The following is a 15,617-nucleotide window of genomic DNA, read 5'->3' as shown; positions in this document are numbered from 1 at the left end:
AGAGGCACAAAGTTCAGATGTGCACCTGGGAGGAGACGGGCACCGTGCATCCCCCCTTCTGCTCGTGATCCGGACTGTGCTGGGACAGCCCTCCTCGGGAGCCGGCTGTACCAGTTTCTCCGGGAATTTCATTAGATGATGGTGATGGAGCTTAAGAGCTGCAGGGAAGCCTGGGGGGACACGGTGCGTGGAGGATGGAGGCCCATGGGGGCCATCACGAGGGATGGCACGAAGGAAGCAGGGCAAGGAGGACTGCTGGAGGGTGACAGGTCTCACCCCACCAGGACTTAACACGCTCAGAGAGGAGAGACCTGAGAGAGGGAGCTGGAAGGTGTCCAAAAGGAGGGTTAATCCTAAACTCGTGACAAAGCCATCCCAGGCAGCCCCCTTCCCCCCACAAATGGGTAATGAACCGGAGCGCTGAGCCCTGGGAATGCTGCTGTACCAACCGCCCGTCGGTGGGTAGGAGGGGCAGGTACGTCCTCCAGGCTCCAGCCGCTCCAAACAAACGCAGAAGGCTTTGCCGTGGGGCTTGGAGCCCATATCATAAACTTTAAGCACCTTTATGACTCTCCGAGATGCAGACAAGAGGCACTAGGTGCGTTTCCCCTAACACTGCCTTTCCATGCCCTGCTCGTCCTGGAGATATTCCTGCATCCAAATTTTATTTACACTGCTGCTTTGTTCCAACAAACCCATGTTAAAGGCTGCGGGATTTCAAGCTAGTGTTCGGCAGCAGCAAGACGAGCGGGCTGTAAGGGCCTCCCAAAGGTTTTGCCTCGATCCTTTGCCCGCGGATTAGACAAACATTAGACAGATGTTTGTCTAATTCAGTCTTTAAAACTTCCCATCCATTGTGGATTTACTGGGTGGGCAGTGAAAGGAGGAATAAAGGGGCTTTGGCTTAACCATCCTAACTGCTAGAAAACCTTCCCAAAATATTAACCTCAATCTTCCTTGCAGTCTAGGTCTGTTACTTGCCATCCTACAGACCACAAACACCGAATGGCAGCTCTTTTATCCGGCAAAAAACAGCCTGTGACCAGCTGCTCTGCTGAAGGCACCCATCCAGGGGAGCACGTCCCACCAGCAAGGCCACAACATGCAAACCGTCTCCTAGAGGTGACCAGCCACCACCTTCACGCTGCAGAACTCTTGGTCTTGATCTCCCCTGGGGCTCCACAGCCTCCAGACACAACTAATGGTTTTCTATGTTTCTAGGTACAGTTTCTGTGTGTTTTTAGGAGCTGCTCGGGCAGCTTTGGAGAACCGCGTGCAATGAAAGGAGCTCAGCCTTGTATGGTCCCATCGAAGCAGCCTACAAGACAACCTGCCCTCCAGATCCACCTCCTGTTTCACCTTCTTCTGGAGACACTCACTCAGGTCTTACAAGTATGGGCCATAAACATCAGAAACGGTTTGTCCAGTCACCAGCTACTTATTTTAGTAGATTAGAGTAGGCTTTCTGTGTTGGAATTCCTATCGCCAACCGAAGGTGCCCAGACCCAACTTGAAGTCATCACCTACTAAGTGAAACACACCAATTTCAACACAAAAATCTGCAAACGGTCAGAATTTGAACAGATACCTGGAAAGGTGCATCACTGTTAATTAGGGGTATAAGGCCATTATATAACGCCTAAGAAGGGGACACTTAATCGCAAGCCCGTCTACAACAGTCATGGCCCAGCCTTCAAAAAAATTACTGAAATGGACAAATGCAAAGCAAGATTAAAACCGCTCAGTCAAATCAGGATTTTTTGCTTGCTGATCTAAAGTCACTATTGCCATGGAGATCTAAACCGATGCACCCCAGAACGGGCCCTGCTCTCTGCCAGGCTCAGAGTCTTCTGTCATCGCCCCAGCCAACAGATGAAGTTACCCAATTAGGGGAGCTCCTGACGAGGGGCTCAAAGGATCAGCTCAGAGCAGCCTGCCTGGGACCCCGCAGCCCGATTCCAAACCCACGGACAGCCAGCTTCATTCTGCTCTAACGAGGGGCCGAAGGCTTGAGTGCAAAACTAGAAACTGTCATGGAAGAGAAAAAATGTCAAATAGAAATTGCCCAGTTAGAAAAACCAAATCCTACCTCCACCTTTTTGGGCTTCTTAGCTTTTCTTTGAAATATCTCCAAACTACAGCAGCTTTGGGTTTAACACAAAAACCCAAACAACAAAAAAACCTCAAAATCCACCATGCAAGAATTCTCTTCAAAACACCCTTTTTCTGCAAACGCGCCAGCGTCAACTGTTATTTTCGGGTTGCCTTTAGCCCCTCATCGCCTGCACAGCTGGCTATCGCACCGCACGGCGCACAGGGAGCATCCCCCCAGCCAAGACAGCGCTCCCGCTGCTGAGCACAGCCACATTTCTGCCGCAGAAAAAAAGATGGAAAGAGAGACGGAGACGTACTGGACGCTGCAACCCCAAGCAATGTATACCAGAGGAATAAATCAGGTTGCTCATTTGAACAAAGTATTTAAGCGCTCCTCGACGAGGATGTCTGTCTATGCCATCACAGCTGACAAACGCAGTCTGCAGGAGCAGGCCAGCTCCTGTAAATAGCATATTTTTATCTTGTAAATAGTGTATTTTTGATTAAAACATCACAGCTGTGACAGGCAGCTATCTCCAGGCAGCCACCCTATGCCTCTGGCAGGACGGTTTTAAAAAGGTGCACCGTTCCTATGAAAGCATTTTTCACTCCAGCCCTATAGCTCAACACATCGTCTGTAGGTGCTGAACACACCCAGCACCTCTGTGCCCGGTCCCATTCACTGGTGCTGCCACCACCAGCAAGGAGCACGTTGGACCAGGCGATCGGCGACGCCAGCCACAGCGCTCCGGGAACGGCACCGTTTCGTGTCCATCCAGACAGAAAGGAAACTACAGCAGAGCAAACTGCACGGGTCAAGCTGATTTCACCCCACTTTGATTTGCTCCAATGCCAATTAGAAACTGCTTTTGGAGAGAAACAAGAAAATCTCATCACTGTGTCCCAGCTTCAAACCCAGGCGGCTGGATTGTAATTCCCAGTCGTGGGACCAACTCTGATCCGCGGGGTGTTTCTGGTGGGTGAGACAGCAGGAGCGTTTGCTGCCCCCTGCGCGTTCGGGTGTTCATCTGGAGAGGCCTCGCTCCTGATTTTCGAGTGTTGTGCCTCAAAACCTCCAGCTGAATAGTGGGAGCTGCGCCGACTGTGAGCAATCAGCCCCAAACTGCCTTAAATTGGGCAGATAAGGGATGGATTGGCTGGCGAGAGGGAAGCAGCAGGATCCGTGCATCAGAGGGGGGAAACGTTTTACATCCAAATAAATACCACCTGCCTACAAGCTTTTATCTGCCCACAGCCTTGTCCATTGGTGTCAAAGCCCCTGCCTGGCTGGGCTGGCTCCTGGCATCCTGCAGGGGAAGAAGAGGAGGAAGCAGGAGGTCTGAACCACGGCGTGCAGCAGGCGTTGGGATGCAAGATGGCCATGCGTGGCCAACATCACCTTGGGGGAGGCTGCTCATCGGTTCAGAGCAAACTGTCAGCACAGGGAGGTGGGCTCGCTGTGCCCAGACCTTTGCTTCCCAGTGGGATGCTGGCTGGGTGGCACAGGGTGAGTGCCTGCAGGTGGAAGACATGGGAAAAGGGGTCAGCTGGAGAAGAAAGCGGACATGGGGCAACAGCTTGAGCTGGCCAAAGCCACCAGGAAGGGCAAGGAAGCCTTTGCTTTTTACAAGCAGTAACATAGTGCCCAACGTTGGCTCTTGGTGGGGGTGATGTGGCTTTGAGATCACTTAATGCGGTGGTGCTGGAGCTGCTCGGAGCCCTCTGAATGACACGTCCTTCAAAACTATCAGATGATGGGACTTTTCTGGGCAGACTGGGAAAAACTTTCCACCCAGGATCTGCATAAAGCATTATTTTGACACGTCCCCCCGGGTCTCAACAAGAATTTAGCACCTGGAATTAGTTACACAAAACAATATTTCAGAAATCGTGGGATTTTTTTTCCCTTCCCAGTCCAATAAAGCACTAACGATCGTCTGCTGAGAGCAAGCAATGGGCTCCCAGAAGCAGCTCAAAGACAGATGGCAGCAGCAGCATGCCTGCTTGGCGATATTTCTCAAAGCACTCTCCAATCTGAAAGCCACAACCATATCATCTGGAAAATTAATATGGCAGGTCAGAACATACGGTAGGAGTTTGTAAAAACGAATTTGAGGGCGTTAGCTGGCCTGGCCCTGTACCTCAGTACTGACTTGGGACTCAAAAAAAAAAAAAAAAGGAATCAGGATTCATGCTCCAGTCTGCCAAAAGTCCTTTGGGCAGGTCGCTCAGAACCAGATGCAAGTAGCACATCTGGGTACGAGGCCTCAGTTTAACTGTGCTTCACCTTTTTTGGGGGGACACTCCTCCTCTGCCCCAGCACCGCTGGTCTTGCATTAGCACGCTGTGCTCCGCTGGATACCAAGGGTATTTGCTTTTCTCGGAGCTTGAAAGGTTTTGCAATACGTAGAGCACACACTGTCCATCGCGGGCAAAACAGAGGCAGGTGCCCTCAAGGACAAGCCTCTCCCCACGATACGTATGCTCATTATTTCTGAGGAATCCAGAAATTCAGGTAATTCAACTCCTCCTCAGGTCCCCTGGGTAATTTTAGCACAGACCACTATTTTTTAGCCAGACCTTTCCATTAGACCTGTATTTTATCTGCTGGGCATCACGGTCCATGCACAGCAGGACGGAGTGGCAGTGCCTTTCTGGAGATGGGGACAAACACGGGATGTCTCGCAGGGAAGAAAGCAGACGCGGTATGTCTGAGAGCACAGGAGGGGCTGAGCAGAACAAACACCTCACCCAGAGCCACCATGAGCTGGTTTTGGAGGAAACACACGCTTGAGGAGTTGCAGGGAGATGGACCTTCCAGCTTCCCTGGCAGGAGCCCAGTGTCTGCACCTTGCCCCTTGCCTACATCTTCAGGCAACAGGGTACTTCACAACAAAAAGAGAGGCAAGAGACCCCAAAACTATAATCCCAAGGGGGGTTCCCATTCCTAGAGCCAAGCCTAGCAGTGCCCCCGCTCCGGCTCATCCAGCTGGTCGCTGCGCTATACGTACATCCCTATACATTTGCATCCTTAGCGCTCCGTGCAGCAACAAGCTCCTTTGCTCTCCAGGGACAGGGCTTCAAACAGCTGCTTGCTCGTGGCAATTAAAACGGGCAGAGCTGCGCCACCGACCCCGCTAGCCCGCGCTGTGACTGACGCGAGCGCCGTCTGGAGCGCTCTGATAAGGATATCGGATGATTCGGAATAATCGAGGCTTACGCTGAACATACGAGCCCAAGCGTTTGGGCTTCTGCTTCCGCCTAACAGGAACACCGTGTCGTGCTCGTTAGAAGGGGGAGAAGGCGTCTGGAGGTTGGTGGGCACCAAAACTTCCTCTCCGTGGGACTGACGGGCACATCTGCCCTGCCCACCACTCAGGTCTCTTCCACAGACATCTCCAGCTCAAGGGTCTGGCCAGTCTAACCCCACAGCTTGGAGACATCAAGAGGGTGACAGGGAAAGTGAAGAGGAAGAAAAATAGTCAATGTTAAGTCTTCTTCCCACCTTGGGGGATTTCCGTGAGCTGCAGCTGGGCAGCAGGGTGGCTGCACAAGCAGTTGGGGCTCAATTAAGATGCAGGAGATGGGCATCGAAGTGGGCAGGGGGGCATAGGAGGGAGGGGAGGGACACACTGGCCCTTCAATCTTCAAAACTGACTTCCAGCTGGTTTAGTGCTGTGTTGTGTCCATGCCTTAACTTGTTCTGACAAACCTTTAATCCCACAGACCTGCTGCACAGTCTATTCCCATCGCTTTACAACCACGTCTTTCCTTACTGAGCCCTTTCAACAACTTGGCTCTGATTTTACCCGGAGCAGAAAGCCAAGACAACGGCACAGCTTATTTACAACATGAACCGGATCCAGAACTGAAACATCCCACCCTTCAGCTGTCCTTGATCAAGAGGTTTACAGCCTAGATAAAATGGCATTTCAATCAGAGTTAAAATAACCAGTTTTCATGGCCCAGCCAGCACCGTAGCCCTCTGATAAAGGCTGCCCAGGACCCTGGCTGCACGTTAAGTCTCTGAGATGAGGAGCTAGGCACGACAGGAGGGTGAGGCCCGGGAGCAAGGCTGCACAAGCTTGAATTAAGGTGGTGAGGAACACCTCCGCAGCCACAAACTGCTGTCCCGCAGATACCATCCTGCATTCACAAGGCTGTTTTGAGAAATCTCTGATACCTTCCAGTCCACCACACTACGTAAATCCCCCTTTGGTACCTAAACGTGACCACGGCCAAGAGACAGACAAGTGACAGGGTGAGGAAGAAGCAAGTTGGGTCTCTGGTGATGGACGCCCACGCAGGTCCATAAACAGCAATGGTGATCGCCTACGATTCAGGTCAAAAGAGCCGCTGCCGAGATGCCACCACCTCTACCAAGCACTGCTTTCTTTAAGGACCAGACAAACATTTTATGTCGTTCCCAGCCAGGGTGGGAAGACTCGCATCATGGCATCTCCTCCTGTGTCAGGGTTCTCCCGCCAGGCACCCCTCTGCTGCACTGGAGACAGCGCCGTAGGGGATGCAAAGCGGGAAGCGCCGGACACCCCTCGTTATAACCACCCTGCTCTCTACCGCTTGTAGAAAGACAGTAAATAGGAACTAATCCACCTGGGATTAGCTCAATCCCTGCTGAGACACTGAAAGAGCTGGAAGTTTCCTCCCAAAGGCAGCACAGCGTTTCACCACCCAGTGCTCAGTGCAACCAGGACCATACTATAAAGTCCCATACAATGGCTGCTGTTTGGGATGTTCTGCATATGGTGAGCAGGATCCAGAGGGATGCTCGATGCTCAACCACGAGTGAGGTTTCATGCACTCAACCGGTCGGAAAACCTTGAGCAGCGTCCGCATGAGCCAAACAGCTCCATCGACCACTGCAGCCTGCAAATGATCTTCTGCACAGGGAACTGCAAGTGAGTAGGAGATACAGAGAAGCTTTCAAAAACACGAGGAGCCTCTGGCTCGGTACCCTGCTCTGCTTTGCACGACCACGTCTCGTTCGAGCAAACAGCTTGCCGTAACTTAATGTACCGAGGGAAGGACGACACAGGGTGGCAGCGGCTCAGCGAGCGGCTTGCTGGGCTTGGTATTTATCAAGCGACAGAAGACGTCAAGGAGAACGCAGGCCACTTCCCATCCCTCCGAAGTATTCATCTTTATCCGCAGTTGGTTTATTACCCCTCTCCACCGCAGCGTTGCTCTGGCGCGCGGGAAGCCACGCTCTCCTGTCCCCTCTGAACAATTTAACACATCACCCTGGACCCTTGCGCGTCCCCCCAGTCATGTCCCTGCTGCCGTGGCTCATCGGAGCCAGCCGTCAGCAACACCAGCCTTATTAGTCACCGGCAACCGTTTAGCCAAGATATTTTTTGACATTTCCCGCAAGTGAGTTTTGCATTAATTGAATCATCTACGCAGAGCACAGTGAAAGGCGGCATACCGGGAGGAACAGCCAGAATTACTCATGAGCTTTTTTTTTTTTTTCTTTTTGTGTTGTTGGCTCCAACTTAAATTGCGATCTGTCGAAGAGACGAGTTGCACGCCGCTGCAGACGCCTGGGAGAAGCCCCTGCTCGGGCTGCAGCAAGGGGCCAGAGAAGCAAGCGAGTCATTTATAAGTAAAAAGCCTCAGCAAATAACAGTATGCTACTCTCCAGCTTCGTATGAGTTGCTTCATTCAGCTCTAATCACCTCATTAAAAAAAGATAGAGCAGAAATAAATCAAAAAAAAGTCTGAGAGAGAGGTAACAGAAGCATCCTTCACTGCAACGCTGCAGATACAGGATGAAATGAGGGCTGGGATACTCAGTGTGGGGATAAGGGGATCAGGAGGTGAAGGAAAATGGTCAGAAAGGGCTAAAATAGGGAAATACACACACGCAACCTGTTGGTCCAGGGTGATAAATTCAAGGTTCCTATTAATATTTTCTCACCATAAAAAGCCCACAGACTATTCACGGCGATCACAAAGAGCGTATTTTTAGCGCCTAGCTGACGAGGCGCTCTTGGAGAGAGCTGCAGGGCTTCTTTAGGCGGGCACATGCCCCAGTAAGCACTGGTCCCGCCAGCCCACACTGCCAATGCTGACCCCGGGCACCGGGGACGGGAGCTGCCCTGCGGGCACAGAGTGGGCCAAGCACCCCTGCCCGGGCCGCTGCGACTCTGGGCAGGTGCAGCCCAAATCACTGCACCCTTCCGAGGAGGATGCCGCCACAACGAGCCCTGGCTCCCGCAAAAAGCGCCACACGCAGCACGTACAGGTCACCGCCGGCCGAAGCTCTGCTGAAAACAAACGAAATCGGAATCAAACCCCCCATTTCATTCCTATTGCACAGCCCGACCCAATGGAGAAATTTTCCCGGATCTGCGACGTAACGCTAAGGACAGATTTATTTTTACAGCTGTATCACAAAGAAGGATGATCTCAAAAGAGAAATCATTCAGAAATGGGCAACTCGCCTCCGCAACGCAGGGGCCCGGCTGGACATGGGGCTCAGCCTTACCACGTACAAAGAGCTGCCTGACACCACGGCAGTGCACCAATCCTGCCTGCCCGAAGACATCCTGGGTTATGGCCTGATCACAGGAGAAAAAAAAACACATACTCCTGAATTTGCCAAAAGGTGCGTGGAAGGGAGGACCCAGCCTGTCCTACAGCCCTACCTCCCCGGCTACCCACTCCTCTGCCATGGCTACCATGACACCTGGGAGATGCAGGACCACAGAAACACTTGCTGTTAAATATTACCCCACTACACGATGTGCTTTTTGAGATCCAGTGTTTTTCAGGTCCATTCTTTAAGGGGAGGGGGAACTACAATCTCCAAATACAGCCTCGCGTTTCCGCACGGGCACAATAACGCACCTTCGAGGCGCGGTGCCGCACGCTTGCCATGAGCTGAGGCTGGAGGCTGCTTCATAGCTGGGAAAATGAATAGCTGGCGAGGTCCCAAGGGCATGAGAAAACCTTGTCGGCTTTGCTGCTCAGCAAGAGAAGAGAGACGGTGTAAAGGTAACGTCGCGGCTCTTCCTCTGCTGTCACTCCCATCGCAAAAAGGCAAATCACCCTTGGAGCCGCCGGACCCAGAGAAAACTTGGAAATTTAGATGTCACATCAATATTGCCCTGCAGCTTCTCAATGAATAGCCATGAAGGAGAAGGACCACTTTGATTGTTTGAAAAGACAGATAGACAGGGGAGTTTAAATCTCTCATAAAAAACATATAATTATCTATTGGCAGGTAGATACCCTTTTGTATCCGATTCTCCCGTGCTCCTCCCCGAGCTCACTGGACACAGTCAGAGTCCCTGAAAACACCACGTTAACACCCAGGAAGGACGGGGCAGCATGTCAGAGCATAACATACTGTAAAACGTGGCTTCAAGCCGCATAAACTACAGAAACATAAGTCATGGTCATGCCCTAACGACTTCAGAGCTACTCGGAGCACAAGGACCCACACCCAGCTACTCCCCACCAAATCGCTTGAGCGTCTACTAGACCCCAGGGAAGAAATTCTTCCCTTGGAGGATGGTGAGGCACTGGAACAGGTTGCCCAGAGGAGTTGTGGCTGCCCCATTGCTGGAGGTGTTCAAGGCCAGGTTGGATGAGGCTTTAAGCAACCTGGTGTAGTTGGTGTCCCTGCCCATGGCAGGGGAGTTGGAACTAGATGATCTGTAAAGTTCCTCCCAACCCTAACCATTCTATGATTCTACACCGTGGGGAGGCACCGCTCCTGCTGGTGGCGCTGGCTGGGCTGGAGAAGGCTTTGGACCAAGGCCACTCCTCCAGCACCGACGAGCCCCTCTCACCCTCCTCAGCTCCTTCTGCCAGAGGTGCTCTGCTGAGCACCGTGTCATCCCTCTGCTTCCCATAATTCCTTTTTTGTTCTGCTTTACCTGAATTTTCTTACAAGTATTGAGCAGAAAATGATTTACCGTTACATTATGATAGGACAAATATGGCCCAATATGCACATTCATACTTAAATTATTTCATTCTTGACTCTTCAGCTGATGGTCTATTTTCCATTCATACAATTTAAATGTTTTCCTAAAAACTTCAAATGATTTTTGTGGATATCTCCTCCTGCTACAGATAACCCAAGAGCTGTCGAGAGGTTTTCCTCTCCTGAAAACACAACCTTGACCGCTGTTGGGAAACCAACCAGCACGTTTTTAATCCTCCCTGAGACATTTTACATTTTGCTTGCCAAAAGTCTGTGATCAAAGGTTGGTGATGATCCTACACGGCACAGAGCACGTAGGGAACAGGTTTGTTCTCAAATATTTTAAATATTTCATATTACATTATATTCATAATGTAAAAAGTACAAAGAATCTCTTCAGTCTCCCTAAGCAGAGCTAAAAACATGGGCCAGAACTGAAGTTTCACAAATATCACCACTCCATAGAGCGACAAGCACAGCAAATGCATTCAGAATGACTCAGGGACAAAAGCAGGGACTCTAAAAAGAAAGAATTTGGTGAAAAACATACATGTATGAATATTATTTTTTTCTTCCTGGGGAAAAAATATTAAAAAAAAAATCCATTGCACACATCTGAATACTTATGAAACTGCATCTCATGAAAACGGTTTCGAATTGAAAAAAAGCACAATAGAAACCTAAGGAAGAATGCAAAGATCTTCTATAATCCCAAAGCGGTTCTGAGCAAACCTATCAGGCAGCCAGACGTGTTGAGTTTCATTTCAGCACTAACTAAACCACTTATTTTAATGCTGTGCTATTGCTCTTGATTAAAGTCAAAACCAAATTCTGCATTTTTTCAGTTTAGCACAGAAGATGGGGAGGAAATGAATTAAAAGAAACCGAAAAAAAAAAAATCTAAGGGAATATTGAAGAAGAAATTAATTTCTCAAATTACCAATGTGCAGTGGCACTTCAAAACCCCAGAGGAACAGAAAGGATGCCTGCAGGTTACTCCTTGTGATACCAAACAGAGCAAATCCAATCAGATGAACACGCTGCAGGATCCGCCAGGCGATAGCCACGGGAGCGGCGTTACAAAGTGAAAGATGTATAAAAAGAGGATTTTCTAAACCTATTGTACTGGTTTGAAACTAAGCTGTTCCCCCCCGGAGGAGATGACAGCATTGCTGGTACGGTCCTGCGAAACAAGCTGTCCAAAAAAAAAAAAAATACCCTCAAAGACAACACAGAGGAAAACTAGGAAAAAAGTTTTAATGGGAAATTAAAAATCCTACTAGAACGTCAGGGCTGCGATATTTTGTTTAAAATAACCCATCTCCGTGCAAAAGGCTGTTTGCTGCAGAGGAGCATAAGCAAACCGTTACATTTCACCACGCTGGTTCATAGCTTCTTGTCTCTAACGGTGCCATCGGAGCTCCCCGCTTCACGTTTCCTCTTGCTTAAAATAACCATCTATGGCGAGAGTGCTGACCTTCAGGAATGAGTGAGGGAATGAGAAAACCAGCATGCCACCAAACGGAGAACGATGACAGCAGTTATTTCGGAGCGCGGAGACGAACAGAGGGATGAATATGGTTATCTCCACGTAAAATATTGAGTGACGCCGGCAGCAGGCAGGAGCTTCTGCCTGCCCAGGCTTGTGAAACAAGAACGAGCTGGTGCTCAAAGGAATAAAAAGGCAGTAAATAGTAATACAAAAGAAAAATACCAAAAAAGACTTACTATTTTTTTTTTTGCTCAGCAAGCGATCAACTCAAGACGTCACAGAGGCCAACTGCTTCGTCATGGTAGAAATTCACTACTTGCCTTTAGGATAAAATGATCATCAAGCCACATGAAAAGGAATAAAATAAAAGAAAAGACAAAGAAAAAGAATTTTTCAAAGGAATGAATATGCTTCTGAGCAGAAGGTGTCACCTAATCATCGAGCCGAGGTGTCTGGCTAGGGGGTACGATTAACCCTCCTCTGAAAAATTTGCTCTTGCTACTTGTAAGTGGCAGGATGGAGCGTGAGGGACTACAGCTCATACACTATGTATGTTGTTATTTTTTTATAGAGAGAGAAGAGAGATATTAAAAAGCTATTTTACAATATATATTTTTAATATATATATGTATATAAAAATAAAACACACATCAAGCTCATATGAGCACCAGGCTCTCAAAAGTGTTTCAGAAGCCAACCCACGCGGCTGTGTTATGCCAGGCAAGTATCGGAGTTCCCAACTCGCCACACCTGTGGTTTCTGGCCATCCCACAGATTCTGCAGGAGAGGATATACCAAGTAAAACAATTTTGGTTTTCTCAGGTTTGGTTTTCTTAGACAACATGATATTTTCAAGGATTTAATCCTGCTAGAGAGCCTTAAAAGCAGACAAAGAAGTTGCAAATCTGTATCTACTGCAGCACAAAGCAGAATCATCAACTATTCACATGAAAAAATATTCGTAAGGAAACGCAAATGGGAAATACAACCCCACAAATCACCTCATTCGCAACACCGTGCAGCCACCCTGCAGCACCTGCTGGGTTTGAGGGACCAGGCTGGGGGGGATGTTTTGCCCCGTGAGCATGGTCAAGCAGCAGAGTAGGTGGGACCAGCTGGTCCATCCTTGGGAGTTTCTGAGACCCAACAGGACCTCACCTAATCTCAGCTTTGAGCAGAGGCTGGACTAGGTGACCTCTGAAGGAAGTCCTTTACAACCTGACTCCTACCATCAAGAAAGAGGACAACCTCTGAGCCACCTCCTTAAAGGTGGCCTCCTTGTTAAGGCCACCAGACTGCTTCAGACACCTTGTTATGTAGCTCTGCAATAGCTGCCCATGTCAACAAGGCAGTGACCACCCTTGGTCCCCCACCCAGGCCATCACACGGGCTACCAAACAGCCATCATGGACAACTGTTTTCATCCCCCAGCTCCCTCAGCGACCTGCTTGCAAGTCATAAGGTTGCTTACTGTTGAAATGCATGTTAAATGCAGAACAAATAAGAACAACAACAAAAATCTATTTTCATCCCAAGTCAAATTTTTTTGATTCAATGTTCAAAAATGCTTTGCAATCATCACATTTCAGAAGGCCTAGAGATGGCCCCAGAGATGGCCTGTGGAAGCTCCACACACACACACATTTTAACACGGGTACCTCCACTGCAGGAAAGCTCTGGGGCTTTCTCTGGACAGAGGAGACAGGTCCAGGCTGACCAGAAACCGAGCAATTGGTGCATTGTCATTTTCTTATTTGCTATTTAACTGCTACTATTCAGAGTAGTTGGTCAACTTTCAGTGCAATGCTTGGACAACAAAATCAACGTTTAGCAAATTGATTTTGAAGTGAAACAGGAAAGCGACCCACAGCATTTCCTTGCCAGAGCCTGAATTTCCACCTCGAGGCCCTTCGTTAAGATCAGAGACCTTACACTGATCTTCGCAAGGGTAAGTACCTCTTCACCGCGGGACAAAAGCAGTACCCAGATAATTACATCTCGCAATAGCAGAGGTGTCAGCTACCCCAACTTTCTTTCTGCTGGGAAAAGGGATGGGAAGGCAGGAGTCTCTCAAACAACGGTGTTTAGAAACCGCCACACCCGGTGCCAGGGGCCACCACTGCACGTTTACCAGAAACAGCTACCGGCAATAAAACGTGGGTACCCAAGGGACTTCAGTGCCCAAATCCTGCCCCCTCACACACTGGAGCAGCACAGCAGCATTCCAACGCGTGGAGGTCTCTGGTCTGACAGATCTGCATGGGGAGCCCCACGTCCCAGCCAGCCCCAGCACCTCCTTTGCTGCTGCTGCCGCATCCGCCCCCGGGAACCCAGAGCATCCACTTCACACATCCCACACGGCGTGAAACGCTCCCCCAGCCAGGCACCATCTCGCGCACGACTTCGCACTTCTCTCCTGCCACTGAGGCTGGCGCTGCCCAAAACTCACCCGCCACCAAGACATCATCACCTGGGATGAGTCAGGGTCTAAGACAATGGACACCTCGGGGTTGCCAACAAACCCTCCATTCCCCTCCCACCACTGTCGACTTCAGGGCAGTTTCATGTACGTGGATCTCACCTCAGCCGAGCATTCAGTCCCAGCAACAGAGATTGAACCTCTCTGGTGGTCAACCACTTCTCTTTGACTAATTTACCTCCCCTGTCTCATTGTAGCTCACATTATCACAGTTATCTCCTGATTAACCAGCAGAGCCCTTGCTCTTGGGCTATGCTTTGCAGCTGCCCAACACAACAGCACAACCTCTATGGTGGAAGAAAACAAGAACCTCTCCTTGCAAACCTCCGTGATGGCCACCCCACCGTCCACTCGAAGCAGGCAGGACGGCTGCCCGAGGAAGAGGAGGCCTTACCTGGGTGAGGTGCGGGTTGGGGTTGAAGCCACACTGGTTGCAGACTTTGCTGTGACACTGGGTGCAGGCGTTGAAGTTGGGCTGGCCGGGGGAGGAGGTGAGCTCCGTTGTCTTGCATATGGGGCAGAGCGTGCTGCTGGGGAGGGGGGCGATCTGCGGGAGCGAGTAGGGAGAGGTAGGGGTGCTGCCGCGGTCCGGTGACACCGAGGGAGACCTCCCCGAGCCCTGGCTCCTGGCGTCCACCTGCAGCGTCCTCCGCGGTCCCTCCGCCGGCGCTCCCGGCTGGCCCCGGCCCCTCATCTCCCGGGGGCTCTGGGAGCTGGGTGCAGTCTGTGCGAGGGAGGGGGACGCTGACCGCTGGCCCGTGGCCTGATCCAGCTGCTCTGGTCTCCTTGGCGTGCTGAAACACCATTAAAAATACACAGAATGAGCCAGGTTTAGTACATTCAAATGACACCGGTCAACGCAGAGAACGTCTAAAGCCCCCTCTGCGCCCCCGAAGCCCCAGCTGAGCCCGCAGCGAAGCCACGCTGCTGCTCAGAAGGATGAGCTTTACCTTACGGAACGAGGTGCAATTTCAGCTTTCTCTTACATAACCCGGCAGCAGCCGGGATGTAATTGAATTATTCGCCATATTCCGAGGCGAACTTCAGTCGGAAAGTTGCACAGAGAAATTTTGGGGCAGCTCAGCCTCCTGCCAGCCAAGGGATCCCCGTTAGCACTTCTCCAGCACAGATGCAGCGCTGGAAGAGGCAGCACCCAACTCTGGTTTGCAGACAGCCAACACGCGCTAAACCGCCTTCTCGCAACCGACTTTGACAAGCTGCTGTAAAACAACAGGACTGCGAGAAGCCCTCTCTGTCTATGGAAGAGACACCACTCCAGCAGCCCAAAGGGGGCAGGAGAACTATTTATGCTTTCTCATCTGCCAAGTCACAGGTGAAAGCAACCAAGGTCTTGTTTCCCAGGGGCCACAGCAGTGGGAAATTAAGAAAAAGGGCATCAGCTCTGCTTTAGTAATCATTACTAAAGGGAGAAGTGTGGAGAACAGGGGCTCGCGTGGGCTGCCCACTCCCCAGCTGGACCCTCTTCTGCGTGATGCGAGCCCTGCCTGGGCAGAAAACCAGCTGGGATGCATCAAGCCACCAGGACAGTACTGCAAACCTCCCTGGGAAAGCCCAGCTATCCCAAAGGAGTGATCCTG

At 50.5% G+C, this 15,617-nt stretch overlaps 1 protein-coding gene across 2 annotated transcripts in view; it reads right to left on the bottom strand.

Annotated features, from left to right (window-relative positions):
- Positions 1 to 15,617, bottom strand: part of BSN (bassoon presynaptic cytomatrix protein) — an 89,579-nt gene that overhangs the window by 51,342 nt on the left and 22,620 nt on the right. For both annotated transcript variants that reach the window (XM_086618982.1, XM_086618983.1), the window contains exon 2: positions 14,414 to 14,813. In XM_086618982.1, the coding sequence (XP_086475108.1) occupies positions 14,414 to 14,813 (400 nt within the window). The remainder of the gene's footprint in view (positions 1 to 14,413; positions 14,814 to 15,617) is intronic.

Source organism: Tauraco erythrolophus, chromosome 12 (genome assembly GCF_009769465.1).
Source record: "Tauraco erythrolophus isolate bTauEry1 chromosome 12, bTauEry1.pri, whole genome shotgun sequence".
Classification (NCBI taxonomy): Eukaryota; Metazoa; Chordata; class Aves; order Musophagiformes; family Musophagidae; genus Tauraco; species Tauraco erythrolophus.
This window is presented reverse-complemented; position numbering and strand designations above follow the sequence as displayed.